This window comes from Octopus sinensis, linkage group LG6 (assembly GCF_006345805.1).
Source record: "Octopus sinensis linkage group LG6, ASM634580v1, whole genome shotgun sequence".
In the NCBI taxonomy this organism is placed as follows: Eukaryota; Metazoa; Mollusca; class Cephalopoda; order Octopoda; family Octopodidae; genus Octopus; species Octopus sinensis.
In genome coordinates, this window is record NC_043002.1 from 30247684 (window position 1) to 30262582 (window position 14899).

General features: G+C 37.0%; 1 protein-coding gene across 1 annotated transcript in view; it reads left to right on the forward strand.

Moving 5' to 3' along the window:
• Window positions 1-14899, forward strand: part of LOC115213193 — a 121863-nt gene that overhangs the window by 56337 nt on the left and 50627 nt on the right. The window contains exons 2-3 of the mRNA XM_029782127.2: window positions 9569-10033; window positions 10076-11629. Of these exons, the coding sequence (XP_029637987.1) occupies window positions 9569-10033; window positions 10076-11629 (2019 nt within the window). The remainder of the gene's footprint in view (window positions 1-9568; window positions 10034-10075; window positions 11630-14899) is intronic.

A 14899-nucleotide genomic window follows, 5' to 3' on the forward strand; every position in this document is an offset into this window, starting at 1 on the left:
TTTCTTTTTCTTCAAATTTGATATTTTTTTAAGCTGACCTTCGTTGACTACATAATCTCTCTCTAAAGCTCGCTCACACACACACACACATCTCTTCTCTTTGTTTCCCCATTTTATTTCCTTTCTCTCTAACTTCGCCTCGTATTGACACGCTCATGAACACACAGTCACACTCTCTCTCTCTCTCTCTCTCTCTCTCTCTCATACACACACACACGCGCATACACAGCGTCTCAAACACATGCATAAATCCATTAACAGTATTATAGAGAAATGCATGTGCATTCGACAACACATGTGCATAAGTCCCAAAGTTGCATAGTCTGACAGCAATTTTAAAATACTGCTCAATCCTACATATGCACATGCTCACATACACCTGCACATACGGACATCTACACGTGACTACACATTAACCAGTAAACAGTAGAACATGCATATACACCTAGATCCATATTGTATAACACATACACGTTAATATTTTTCAAATATACAGGCATACTCATATACACTAAGCAACGTTTTACCTTGTGTTTGGTTTTCTTCTATCTCTATTCGCTACATCTCCGAACAGACGGACAAACACACACACAAACGCACGCACACACGTTCACACTTCCATGCAACATTCCATCTTTGGATCAAGCAGTTTTACTGACAAACGTCCATCACAGCAAGTTTTCACCATGTTTATCAAGAATTATCTCTTAAATTACATCCATCTCTATGTCGTGCCTTGTTATTATTATTATTATTATTATTATTATTATTATTATTATTATCATCCTCATCATCGTCGTCGTCGTCACCATCATTATATCAATAATAATAATGATAATAATAACAACAACAATAATAATAATAATGATAATATTAATAATGATAATATTAATAATAATGATAATATTAATAATAATAATAATAATAATGATAATATTAATAATAATGATAATAATAATAATAATATAATAATAATGATAATAATATAATAATATAATAATAATAATATAATGATAATATAATAATAATAATAATAATAATGATAATGATAATATTAATAATAATGATAATAATAATAATAATAATAATGATAATGATAATATTAATAATAATGATAATAATAATAATAATAATAATAATAATAATAATGATAATATTAATAATAATGATAATAATAATAATAATAATAATAATAATAATGATAATATTAATAATAATGATAATAATAATAATAATAATAATAATGATAATGATAATATTAATAATAATAATAATAATAATGATAATATTGTTGCTGCTATTTGTATTTGTATATCTGATTATAATAATTGGAATATAGTGGTACTTATGTTTGTTGTTGTTATTATTGCTGTCGACATCACCGTCATCATCATTATCATCATCGTCATTTTCAATTATCTTTATATATGTGTGTGTGTGTGTGTGTGTGGTGTGTGTGTGTGTGTGTGTTTAATTTTTTTATGTTCCATTTTCTACATCGTCCCGCATCTCAGACTCCTTTATTTTCGTCTTGTCTAACATTTGTCATCAGTTTCTACCCGCACAAATATCACACGCTCATCCTCAACCGCACTCCAGCTTTTACCCTCAGGTCTTCTTCACTCACTCACAGTCACCTTGTTCTCTTCTAGATTGTCACTCACCTCTACCAGAAACCTTTATTTAATCCGTCACTGATGCCACCCGTTAGAGCACTTTAAGCATAGGTAAACTTTGCTTCTGGGTGACAACTTTCGAGGGAAATTTGTATAATTATTTTTGTTTTCTCTCCGCCTCGCTTCGTAATTGTCACAGTCACATACACACGCATACACGTGCGTACAGACTCGCGAATATGTACACATCCTTTTACAAAACATCCTTGTGTGTGTCTGTGGGAGTGTGTTTTTCTATCGATCTATTTATGCATAACATAAATACACAGACACACACACACACACAAATATATATGTCATATATATATATATATATATATATATATATATAAACACATACACACAAATGTAACATCATGACAATTTGTTATTCATGTTATTCATCAGTGTTTGGCTACTATTTATATACACACGTGTGTGTATATATATATACATATATGTATGTCTATGTGTGTATATATATATATTATATATATATATATATACACACACACATATATATATACACACACACACACACACACACACACACACACACAAATATATATGTCATATATATATATATATATATTATATATATATATATATATAATATATATATATATATATATATATAAGCAATATTATCCCATACATGTTATGAACATGCTAGCGTGTCAAAACTATATACACGCCCACGAGTAATATTTTAACATTTTCATAGCGCACAAAAAGGGCCGCCAGACAAAGGCACGTTACCGCTCTTTTCTCCTCTCTCTCTCTCTCTCTCTCTCTCTCTCTCTCTCTCCCTCTCTCTCTCTCACACACACACATAAAGAAGCATAGAGTTACACATATAGAAGCAAATAAAGTAAACAAACCTATGGCGTGTGTATATGTGTGGGTGTGAGAGAGAGAGAGATACAGAGACAGACAGACAGACTGACAGATTGAGAGAGAGAGTGAGAGAGAGAGAGAGAGGGAGCAAGCAGTCAGATGATCACGAAATGTGAATAAGTGTCCGTAGAACTTCAATTTTTTTCTTTAGCCGCACACAAGAGCATAATGTGTTTCATAACATTTATAAACAAACACGTTGGCCCTATATAACACAATAATAATAATAATAATGATAATGATAACGATAATGATAAGGATGATGATGATAATAATAATATTAATAATAATAATAATAATAATGTCATTAGTTCTGCCACGAGCCTCACACTGCAACGTGACAGTACAATACAAACACGATCTAGAGTGGACAATGGAATAATATTGAATACAATGCATTAATTATAATATGTAACGCAATAGAATACGTGTGTGTGTGTGTGTGTGTGTGTGTGTATGTGTGTGTGTGAGCGTTTGTACATACAAAATTACACAGATAAATAAAAACACATATATACTCGTATTAAATTTTGATTGAATTAACCTGTCTATTCACTCTCCTACTGAGTTCTGTGTCAGTGAATGCTTACAATGGTTTCGAATTGTTTGACTAAAGCCTTCAAGGCGAGGCCCCAGCGTGGCCACGACCCAGTTACATATACATTTATAAGGCCAAGTGTAGCAATAATTAATACCTTCATATTACTTCAAGGTCATATTTACTTGTGGGACTCAAGTAGAGCGTAGTTTGTTGCTGAATTCAATCTCGGTATTTGATTGGTCATTTGCCGTTGACACACTCAGCGGATAAGGCTTAGGGTAGCAAATTCCCAATAAATAAAAGCAAGTTTCGTTACCATCCTCAGCCCTTTTCTGGTTCCATAATACACGGTACATTTGATAGCAGCCTTAATTTCGATTTTTCTGTACTCACGAAGTAATGGTCTCTTATCCCCAACTATTTCCCATTCAATTCTCTTTCCCTCTGACTCTCTCTCTTTCCCCTTGTTTTCTCCGTGTTCATGTGTTTTAATGTGTTTTTGTTGGCAACTTTATTATGGAAATGCATCTAATTTTATCCTCACTAATTTGAGATTATGTGATGTTCATTCCATTCTGAAGACAATATTGAGTTTGGGACTTTGTGTTCCATGTGTCTTGATACTATTTACTATTTACACCCTCATAATTCCTATTAATAACTACTGTAGGATAAGACAACGAAAACATATATACATTGATCGTATACATACATATTTTGTAGATATAGTACGTTGTGAATTGAACTGTTGCGCTAAGTATACACCACTCTCCGACGACTGTAAAATGGAAGCGCATTGGTTCTACACTGGAATACGAGAAAGCGATGCGAGGAGTGAGTGAGTGGTGAGAGAGAAAGAGAGAGTGCAGTGGGGGGAGGGATTATTTCTAGCTTGAGCAGTGGAGTGAAGCAGGTTTAAAACCTTAACTCCATCGTCAGATTTGACAGCTTGTTGATGAGGTAGTATCGAAACAATGGCTTGTCACTAATGCAACATCATAAAACTGTCTTGACAGAGCCAGTGGCTGATGACTACGACTGCGTCCTCGGTGGACGCTCTATGGTTTTATGGTTGACGTCAGTCTATGGAGGTGGAAAGGACGTGAATGTATTGCTTAATGAGTGGAAACGTCGCTGCACATGTTGGCTGTATACGTGCACAATTTAACATATGTTTGTACACTCACACGTACACACATTTATGGACACACACACTAATACATCGAGACAAACACATCTTGCACACATACACACAAAGTTGGTGGGGCAATGCTCTACATATTTTTTGGTCCCTCCTTTACATAGAATAGAAAGATTAATATCCGTGGTGTGGCTGCATGTTTAAATTTGAATTATTGGCGAGAATAATTAAGCAGAATTCATGGCCCCACAGAGTATTTCCATATGGATATATTGCAGGAGGATGGGAGGTTGATAGACAAAGCTATATGGAATCTGTGGGGCATTAGAGTGAATGCAACGAATATATTTCGGTAGGAGTGGCATAGCTTTTAACAATTCAAGAATATAATGCTTCTCTGAAGAGGCGCATGTGCGCTACTAGGCTTTGGCGATTGGCCATCGTACATTCATTTGATTTACGTCCTAGCATGGGTTAGATCAGTACATTTTATTATGGCATTGTTCTAGAGTCGAGTGAATTTAACTGAGGATGTATTTCATCGTTAATCACGTGGTGATTTGCTGAAAACTAGTATATTTTGGGGAAAAGAAATTGCTCTGAAAATGAACAAGCACATCAGACAGACAGACAGACAGACACACAAATACACACAGACAAACACACAAATACACTTACATACATACACACTCTCTCTCTCTCTCTCCATCTATCTGCCTGTCTATCAATCTGTCTATCTCTCTATCCCTCTCTCACTTTCTCACTCTCACTCTATCTCTACCCATTTATCTCTGACTCAGATGTTAGTGGCGGTGGGAAAGATAATGATGAGGTTGATGCTCATACGGACAGCAATCATGAGCAGCATGATGATGGTGAGATGATGAGGGGGGGGAGACGCAGAAGAGGGGGAGGGTGAATAATGGATAGATTTGGAAACAGAGAAGGATATGGAGATATTAAAATATGTGTGGGAAAGCAGATGGAGAAAAATTAAATTCCTGTTTAAAAGACGAAATAACGAATAAAATTCACACACACACACACACACACACACACACACACACACACACACACAGACATACACACACACATACACACACACAAAGGGAATAGAGAGAGGGGACAGCCATTTTTTTATTCTTGAATGAACACGTGCATATGTGAGTGCAATTATCCGCTCACGCACATACACATGCATATAGCTTTACAGACACACATATATATATATAACGTTTGCACGACGCGTTTTTAAAATGCCCCACATTGCAGGATGAGTGCACGTATATAAATTATTAAAAGCATTACAATCTCTGAAAACAAAGAAAAAGGCAAAAGAAATATGGGGGGAAAATCACAACAAACAAATTTAAACAATTAAAACAAATATGAAGTAAAAATAAATAATAAAATAACATTGGTAACAACAAAGAAAAAATTGAAATATAATAGCGTAATAATAATGATGATAATAATAATAACAATAATAATAATAACAATAACAATAATAATAATAATAAAACGAGAACCATAACAAATACATGAACGACAACAACAACAATAATATTAATATAATACTAATAAATCGAGCACCATAAGAAATACATCAATAACAACAATAGCGACGACAATAACAACAACAACAACAACAACATTACGGGAGATGAAATTTTCAACAAGCATGAAATTTATTTTCTAAGCAAAGACAATTCAGCTGTCCTCTGTTATTTCCATGTGATTAAACATGGTGTAGGATGTTCCAAGAACAACGTCGAAGATGAACAACAACAACAACAATATCTACAACAACATTTAAATAGTTATGGCTGAAATAAGTAAATGGATATTAGCGGTCCGGTAGTGGTATAGCCGGTGGCGGCGGCGACGACACTGGGTGGTTTAAGTTGCTAATAGTAGTTAGCTTAAATCAATCCATATACACCTACGTGTATATACGTAATACATGTGTCTGGAGCATATACATGTGTGTATAACAGACATAGAGAGAGGGAAGAAGAGAAGGAGAGAGAGCGTATTTGTTCAAATTTGACAATATGACGATTAGGTTGCAAAACAGAAATTGTCGTAAGATGTGTAATTTGAGCCTGAAATACGATGAATAAATGATATTGTATTGCTGTTTAAAATATGCCATGAACAAGGAAATTCTGAGTAACTCCAGTAAAGCAATCGCCCAGCTTCGAACAAAATAAATATACCACTCCCTCACGTGTACTATATATTATATTACTCATGAATAACATCACGCGTACATAACGTATATTTGCATCAATCTATCGATAAATATATATATATATATATATATATATATATATATATATATAATATATATATATATATATATATATACATATCTCTATCTATCTATCTATCTATCTATCTAGATAGATAGATAGATAGATAGATAGATAGACAATGAGAGAAAGAGATTTATGCTTGAGTACCATATGAACACTCATAGAAGTTTGTAAATATAGCTATTTGTGAGCGGTCAAGTGTAATTTTATATATTTTTGATTGCTTGTTCTTTTGTGTATGTGTGTGTGTGTGTGTGTGTGTGTGTGAGAGAGAGAGAGAGAGAGAGAGAGAAAGAAAGAAAGAGGCGGAGAGATAAAAACAGATAGGGAAAAAAGAGTGAACCTGAGTGTTTTGGATGAACGCCGTGTGCTCATATAGCTGATGGGAAGACTTTTCCGACGAGGGAATTCATCCATAGAAATTAGAGCAGCATGGATGTATCTGAAGGAGACTTGAATCAAACGCTCAGTCTTGTCTATAAATGGCTGACGTCATCACTGAAACGAGGCAGAAGTGGTTGGGAGCTGGGTGAAGTGGAGATAGCATAAGGCGAGGAGTCTTCAATGGAAGTCGAGGAGTGGTGTTGATACACCTAGCAATTAACATAATCAGTAGATATGATATGCCGCCTTTTCTTTAATCGTTTGTTTGTTTTAATAACATCGATGTCGATGATTATAATAATAATGCTACGAATAATATTTAACGTCTCAGGTTCCACAATTGCTTTTTCAGGGTTCTGTTGAAGAATATGTGACTAAATGCTCTTAGTACGGTGTTTTGCCATTTTCATATGACCGTAATAACAATTATAGAGGTAATAAAGTAGAACCTTCTGTCCTTGCGTTGAATCCCACTGCGTGGCACCTTGGGACAATATCGAAGGTGCAAGTGTTTTGTACTATAGACCCCAACTGACCAAAGACTTGTGCATGGATTTGGTAGATGAAAACTTAAATAAATCCGTTGTGTGTGTGTGTGTGTGTGTGAAAGAGAGAGAGAGAGTTTTGTGTCTTTGCATCCCACCCATCCATCAGTGTTGGCTAGTTTACATCTCTGTAACCTAGCGATTCGGTAAATGAAGTCTATAGAATAGAGACCAGGCTTTAAAAACTCCTTCAAAATGGTGCCCCAGCATGGCTGCAATCCAATGACTGAAACAACCAAAAGATGAAATGTGTTTGTGTGTGCATGCGTGCGTGCATGCATATTCACATCGATAAAAATAATCACAACAAAACCAGTGTCACTATGTTTGCAAGGCAAGTCTAATCGGCTTGGTTTAACAACTCAATGATAAAATTATCGATTATTTTAGTCTGATATTCGTACTGGAACTAGGTCTTCAAGTGGATAAATCAATTAAGGAAGCAACATCAGCAGTAATATTCTCATAGATCAATACAATATAGCAAAATCTATTTAAAAAAAAAGTGTTTCAACTGATCAGGCTCCATGAGAGAAAGAGAGAGAGAGGGGGAACGGGGAGAGAGACAGAAAGAAAGAAAGAAAGAAAGAGACGGACAGACAAAGAAATAGAGTGGGGATAATGTGTGGGGTGATGAAGCAGTAAAAGATTGTGTGATATGGTAAGTGCCAGGATAAAGTAGGCGGGGAATGAATAAAAGAAGAAAAATCGTAGCGAAAGTAATTAGAATACCGCGAAGAGAGAGAAAGAAAAAGAATTTTTCAAGACAAAATATATCGGCCGCCATATTTGTACACTACTTCTGATCTCCCCTCAGACTAATAAGGTGGTGGTGGTGGTGGTGGTGGTAAATTTTGTGAAGATAAGTGGTGTTAAATATATTGCTGCTGTTGATGATGGTGATAATGGTGATGATGAGGAAAATGGCAGTTGTAATGGAGACACTGGCTTCACATTTCATTCACAGCCATAATACAAAAACTGATCTCTGGTTATTTTTATAAACTTTATTCAACAAGTCAAGGTTGAGTTTAGTCAGGGTCGACTGAACTTAGAAAGATACCGCCATTTTGAAGCCTATGCATTTGTGCGAGTGTGTATGAGTATATATGTATACATACTTATGCATATATGCATGTGTTTGTTTGTGTGTGTGTGTGTATGTATGCAGTGCGGGACTACCGTTTGTGATGTTTGCAAAAATGCAACGTCATAATCTTTATTGCTGCACATGTTGCACACTATACGAAACCTAATAAATATATCTATAGGTACACGCCCGTCGTGTGTTTGGTGTATGCGTATGTGTGTGAAAACTGCATATACACAGACTTGTACCTCTCTGCTAGATACATTATTATTATTGTTATTCTTCTTCTACTTCTTCTTCTTACTATTATTATTATTATTATTATTATTATTATATAAGGCGGCGAGATGGCAGAATCGTTAGCCCGCTGGACGAAATGCTTAGCGGTATTTCGCCCGTCGCTAAGTTCTGAGTTCACATTCTGCCGAGGTCGACTTTACCTTTCATCCTTTCGAGGTCGATAGATTAAGTACCAGTGAAACACTGGGTTCGATGTAAATCGATTAGTCCCCTTTCCTCAAATTTCAGACCTTGTGCCTATAGTAGAAAGGATTATTATTATTATTATTACTATTATTATTATTATTATTATTATTATTATTATTATTATTATTATTATCATTATTATTATTATTATTATCATTATTACTACGATGGCGAGCTGGCATTGTCTTTAGCACGCCGGGCGAAATACTTAACGGTATTTCGTCTGTTGCTACGTTCTGAGTTCAAATTCCGCCGCGGTTGACTTTGCCTTTCATCCTTTCGGGGGTCAATAAATTAACAGCCAGTAAAATACTGGGTTCGATGTGATCGACTCATCCACTTCCCCAATATGGCTGCCCTTGTGGCAAAATTTGACACCATTATTATTATTATTATTATTATTATTATTATTATTATTATTGTTGTTGTTATTATTGTTATTAATATTTTTAGTTAAAATTTCATATTTATAAATTTCCTAATTTTGTTTTGTTTTCTATTTTTTCTGTAGGTCAGTCTGCTTCGTCTCCCAAGCGGGCCAGTGGTGATGCCCATGTTTGTGGCAAATGCAAGGAAGAATTTCTCGATTTGGCAGAATTTCTTGCTCACAAAAAATCCTGCACACATCTTCCACAGCAACAAACAGAACAGCAGGATGATGTTTGTTCTTCTGAAGTAGATCCAGATGGCGACTTTCAAACACAATCCCCTTACACACTTGCTCTTCATGAATCCGAAAGTTTTACAAATCCAACGGAAGTAGCCCTTAAAAGTATCACGGACTCAATAGACGCTACGTCCTCTGCTCCTTTTTTTCTACAGCTCAATCTCGATGGTAAAATAAATCACAGAGACGCTGATGATATCGTTGATGAAGAGATGGATGATGTTGACGATGATGACGATGACGGTGGCGATGATGTTGATGAGGACGATGTTGACGAAGGCGGCGGTGACGGTGGAGGAGGAGGAGATGGTGGCGGCGACGGTGGAGGTGGTGGCGGTGGCGGTGGTGGAGGCGGCGGCGGCGGCGGCGAAGACGACGATATCATCGATGATGAAGATGACGAAGACGTTATGAATGACGACGATGACGATGAAAATGTCATCGACAACAGCAACAACCCCAACAACAGCGAAAGTGAGAACAACCTCATCAACAGCAGCAACAACAATGACAACGACGCCGACGACGATATCGACGACGGCGATCACAACCTTGTCAGCAGCAATTCTAACAACAACAACAACAACAACAGCAGCAGCAGCAGCATCATCAACAGCAACAGTAGCATCATCAGTAGCAACAGCTTTCACAGCAGCTTCAGTAACAGCCATCATCTATATCATTTACATCCCCATCATCATCATCACCATCATCTCCACCACTCTCTTGCTAATAGTGCCAGTGTTGGTGCAACCAACAGCCTGAGGATGTCACCAGAACAATGTTCGGACAAATATAACCCCTTATTACTAAATGGGGTCGAGAAAGATGCCAGCAACTATGATATAAACGGCAGCGAGTTTTTACATCTTGACGAAGGACGGAAATATCTCTCGGAATCAAACCCTCAACTACCTCACTTTCCACTTCATCCTTATTCGTCAAATCTTATAAACGGCGCCAGTACTGGAGGCAATGTTATTATTGAACCCCTGCCCGAGACCAGAGCGGCGGTTGCGCAGTTTGCCGAAACAAACAGCGCTGTGGCAGCGGCAGCAGCAGCAGCGGCAGCAGCCTCTGCCGCCGTCACCGCCACCGACATGGCTTCACTGCGTGCTTCTATTTATGGCCTCCATCAACAGGCCAACGCTTTCATTCAATGTGTCAACATGTTTGAAGAACGTTTCATGGCTTTTGCATCGAGTCTCGGTTCGGGCCCCACCGCTGCTGCAGCTGGGCTGCATTTGTTGAATGGCCCCTCATCTTTGAACCCACCAGTAGTAAATACCTCATCAGGTCTTCTTTCGACGGCTCTTCCGTCTTCTATAGTTAGCGGCGGTGGCAGCATTAATGGTGGACTCGGTGGTAACGGTGGTGTTGGTGTTGGTATTGGTATTGGTGGTAGTAGTGTTGGGGTTGTTGTCCCGTCTGCGACGGGTCAGCAGCAGGGCTCGATATTGGATAGTGCATCTCCTACTGTTGCTGGCAGTTTAGCGAATTCGCTTGAAGTTGTGGCCACCACTGCAATACGGCACACAACGGCGGTCCTCAACCAGGCCGGCGGCATACAGACTCAGTGTCATGCACTGCCACCTAGTGGACATCAAATCTGTAGTAGTAACAACAGCAGTAGCGGTAGTAGTAGTGGCAACAATAGCATCATTAACAGCAACGTGGCTGGTTGTTTGACTGGAGGTAGCAGTGTTATAAGCAGCAGTGCAGGCAGTGGTAGCCATCACCATAACCATCATCATCATCATCACCACAGTACAACACCAATTGTGTCGTCCGTAATACATCATTTACATCCGCACCAGGAGACTCATGAAAGTACTCAGTTACATACAAACCTCACATCCTTGCCATCATCACATACTACTTCAATGGAATACTCTCCTTATCACGGTAAGTACAACTCTTCTTTCTCCCTATTCAATATTCGTTTTGTTTGTGGTATGTCTTATGAAATGCACCTCAGGCGGCCACAACTGGGCCTTACGTTGGGTTAAATATAACAAGTGAGCTGGCAGAAACGTTAGCACGCCGGGCGAAATGCGTAGCCGTATTTCGTCTGCCGCTACGTTCTGAGTTCAAATTCCGCCGAGGTCGACTTTCATCCTTTCGGGGTCGATAAATTAAGGACCGGTTACGCACTGGGGTCAATATAATCGACTTAATCCGTTTGTCTGTCCTTGTTTAGCCCCTTGTGGGCTATAAAGAAATATATATATAACAAGTGATTCCTGAATCAAGTAAAACCAACGGCATTTTGTGGCCAAGTATGAGAAGATACTTGAATCATTAGACAACATGTGTTTATAATATACATGTGTGTATTACAAGCTGTTCCTCTTTTCTTTTCATATTAATTTTACCACCCCATAAAATAACTGGGTTTATTTTATCGATGAAAATATATCAATATGAGCTTTTTGTATAATCTGCATGATTACACATGCACGCAAACGATGATTTGGAAATTGCTTAATAAAAGTTGTGTGAAATCAATTTAAGATGCGATTTGAAAGCAACCGCATGAAGTGTTTATTCGTTGAGCAATTTACACCATTGTCCTTTTTGATTTTTCAACTTCTATTTGCAAATATTGTTTTTGCGTGTGTCTGTGTGCACGCGTGCCTGTGTGTATGTGTGTGTGAGTGAATGAGAGAGATGTGTTATTGAAAACGCGACTATGCTCCAATTTAATCTTTTCTTATATGGGTATTTTTTTTTGGCTTTCGTTTCATTGTGTAAGAAGACCTTTCCACTTTGTTACAATATTTATCTATTGAAAATATCAACCGATAATGCATCTATACGAAATAGAGTTCTCTACAAATATAGAGAATTTACAATGCAATACTTATATATGATAACAAAAGGACTAATGTTAACACTCGTCAGAGACAAGATAAAAGGATACTAATGAGATGTAATTCTAATGACCGAAATATATACGTGATGGCGTGGAACTCTAATAGACAACTTCTGGCTGTACAGTCTGCATAAATTAGTCATTGACTGTAAAAGTGGTAATACAGATACCTGATGAACATTTATGACCTGATGAAGGCACCCAGAGCGAAAATCTGCAAACATCGGTAATATGTAGGAAATTTATTATTTCAAACTGCGAGGATTTTATACTAAGATAGAAAGTGACACATACACACTCATACAAATAAATAAATATTTTCGAAACAATGTCATGTTTTGGATATAACATGCTTGAAATAAAAGCTATCCCCCGTATAAGCTATTTTGTGTATATATGGAAAATACTTCATATTTCGTCTGATGATCGTCAATGCCAAATTCGAATTAGTAATATATATATGTATAGATTTGAGACAAGTATTCTGTGTATAGAATACAATTTGTACTGCTCAAGAGATTTGAACATCAGCGAGTAGAGGAACAATGTAAGGAGAGGCAAGTTAGGCAAGTCGATATATAAAAATTATTAATACATAAAATGTACATATGTATACAAATAAAAAGTCTGACTTATAGAATAATGGGGAAAAGCAAGAGTTTTAAGAGTCCAATAGATGTTTCTGTGCAGGTGGGGACTGTTGGATCGTAAAACTCTTACTCGAGGCCTTTATTTAGAACGGACTTTTTTTTCATATTTATATATATTCTTTTATTTGTTTCACTCATTTGATAGCGACCATACTGGAGCACCGGCTTAAGTCGGTCAAATCTACCTCAGAGCTTATTCATTGTAAACCTAGTACTTATTCTATCTGTCTCAAGTACCGAACCATTAAGTTACGAGGACAGGGGACAAACACACACACACACACATATAATATATATATATACCATAGGCTTCTTTCAGTTCCCGTCTACCAAATCCCCTCACAAGACTTTGGTCGACCCGAGGCTATAGTGGAAGCCATTTGCCATAGGTGCCACTCAGTGGGAGTGAACCCGAGAACATGTGGTTGGGATGTATTTTTCTTACACAGTCACGCCTGCGCGCGTGTGTGTATATGTAATGTATGTATATATATATGTGTGTGTGTGTGTGCGTGTGAGTGTATGTATGGGGGTGACAGCTTTTCTGTTAAACGTAATTCATAAAAATACAACCGGTTTATGTTTCGAATTTTTATCTGTACTCTGGGTTTTCCTGTATAGTATTTCAAATTGAAATTTAAGATGTTATTTATTTTATCATGCATCTCAGTTTGGAGGTGATCTTCATTGTTTCTGTATTTCTGTATATGTATGTACATATATATATATATAATATATATATATATATATATATATATAAGAGGTTTCTGCACAGATTGCATATGCAACTTCAACAAAAAATGCTTTTCTTAAACTAATGTAAAGAACACTCCTATCAAAAGTGGTATGCATTGGGAGGGAACTTGGAACCTCATAGTTGGCCGAGGGTTGAAGTTTAGATTGGCTACACAAATTTGGAATGTCGAACTCTTGGTGGGGCGATGCGAAAACTCTGTGAGTACAGCCCGCCAAACAATGAAAACTTGTTACAAGTATTTGAACATCGTACAATGATTGTTTTTGCTATTATTATTGTTCGTAGAATCGTTAGATTATCGACGGAGACAATTCTGTGCTATAATTTCTTGTTGTTCTTTACGTTCTGAATTCATGTCATGCGGAGATCGACTTTGTCATCCATCCTTTCGGGGTCGATAATATAAGGACTAACTGAACATCTTTCCCCTTAAATTGCTCGTCCTGTGCTGAATTCGAAACCATGATTGTTGTTGCTGTTGTTACTAAGACAGTGAAATAACAGAGTCCTCAGCATGCCGAACAAAATGCTTAGCATCATTTCGTGCGTCTTTACGTTCTGAGTTCAGATTTCGCCGTGGTCATCTTTGTATTTCATAATTTTGGGGTGATAAAAATAGCAGCAATTGGGCACTAAGGTAGACGTAATCTACTAACTCCGCGCCCACCTAAATTTCAAGCTTTGTGCCTCGAGTAGAAAAGGTAATTATTATAAACTAATGTTCTTGTTAATGCGTGTGTGTGTGTATCTGTGTGTTTGTTCCGTTCCAGTACAATCTCCTTGTTCTGCACATGATATCACCCCAGTCCTGGTCTACCATCTCCCCGTTACTATTGATAAAACTCGTTATTATTTCTCTTATAAATGTTCCATCCATCTCTGAAATAAACCAT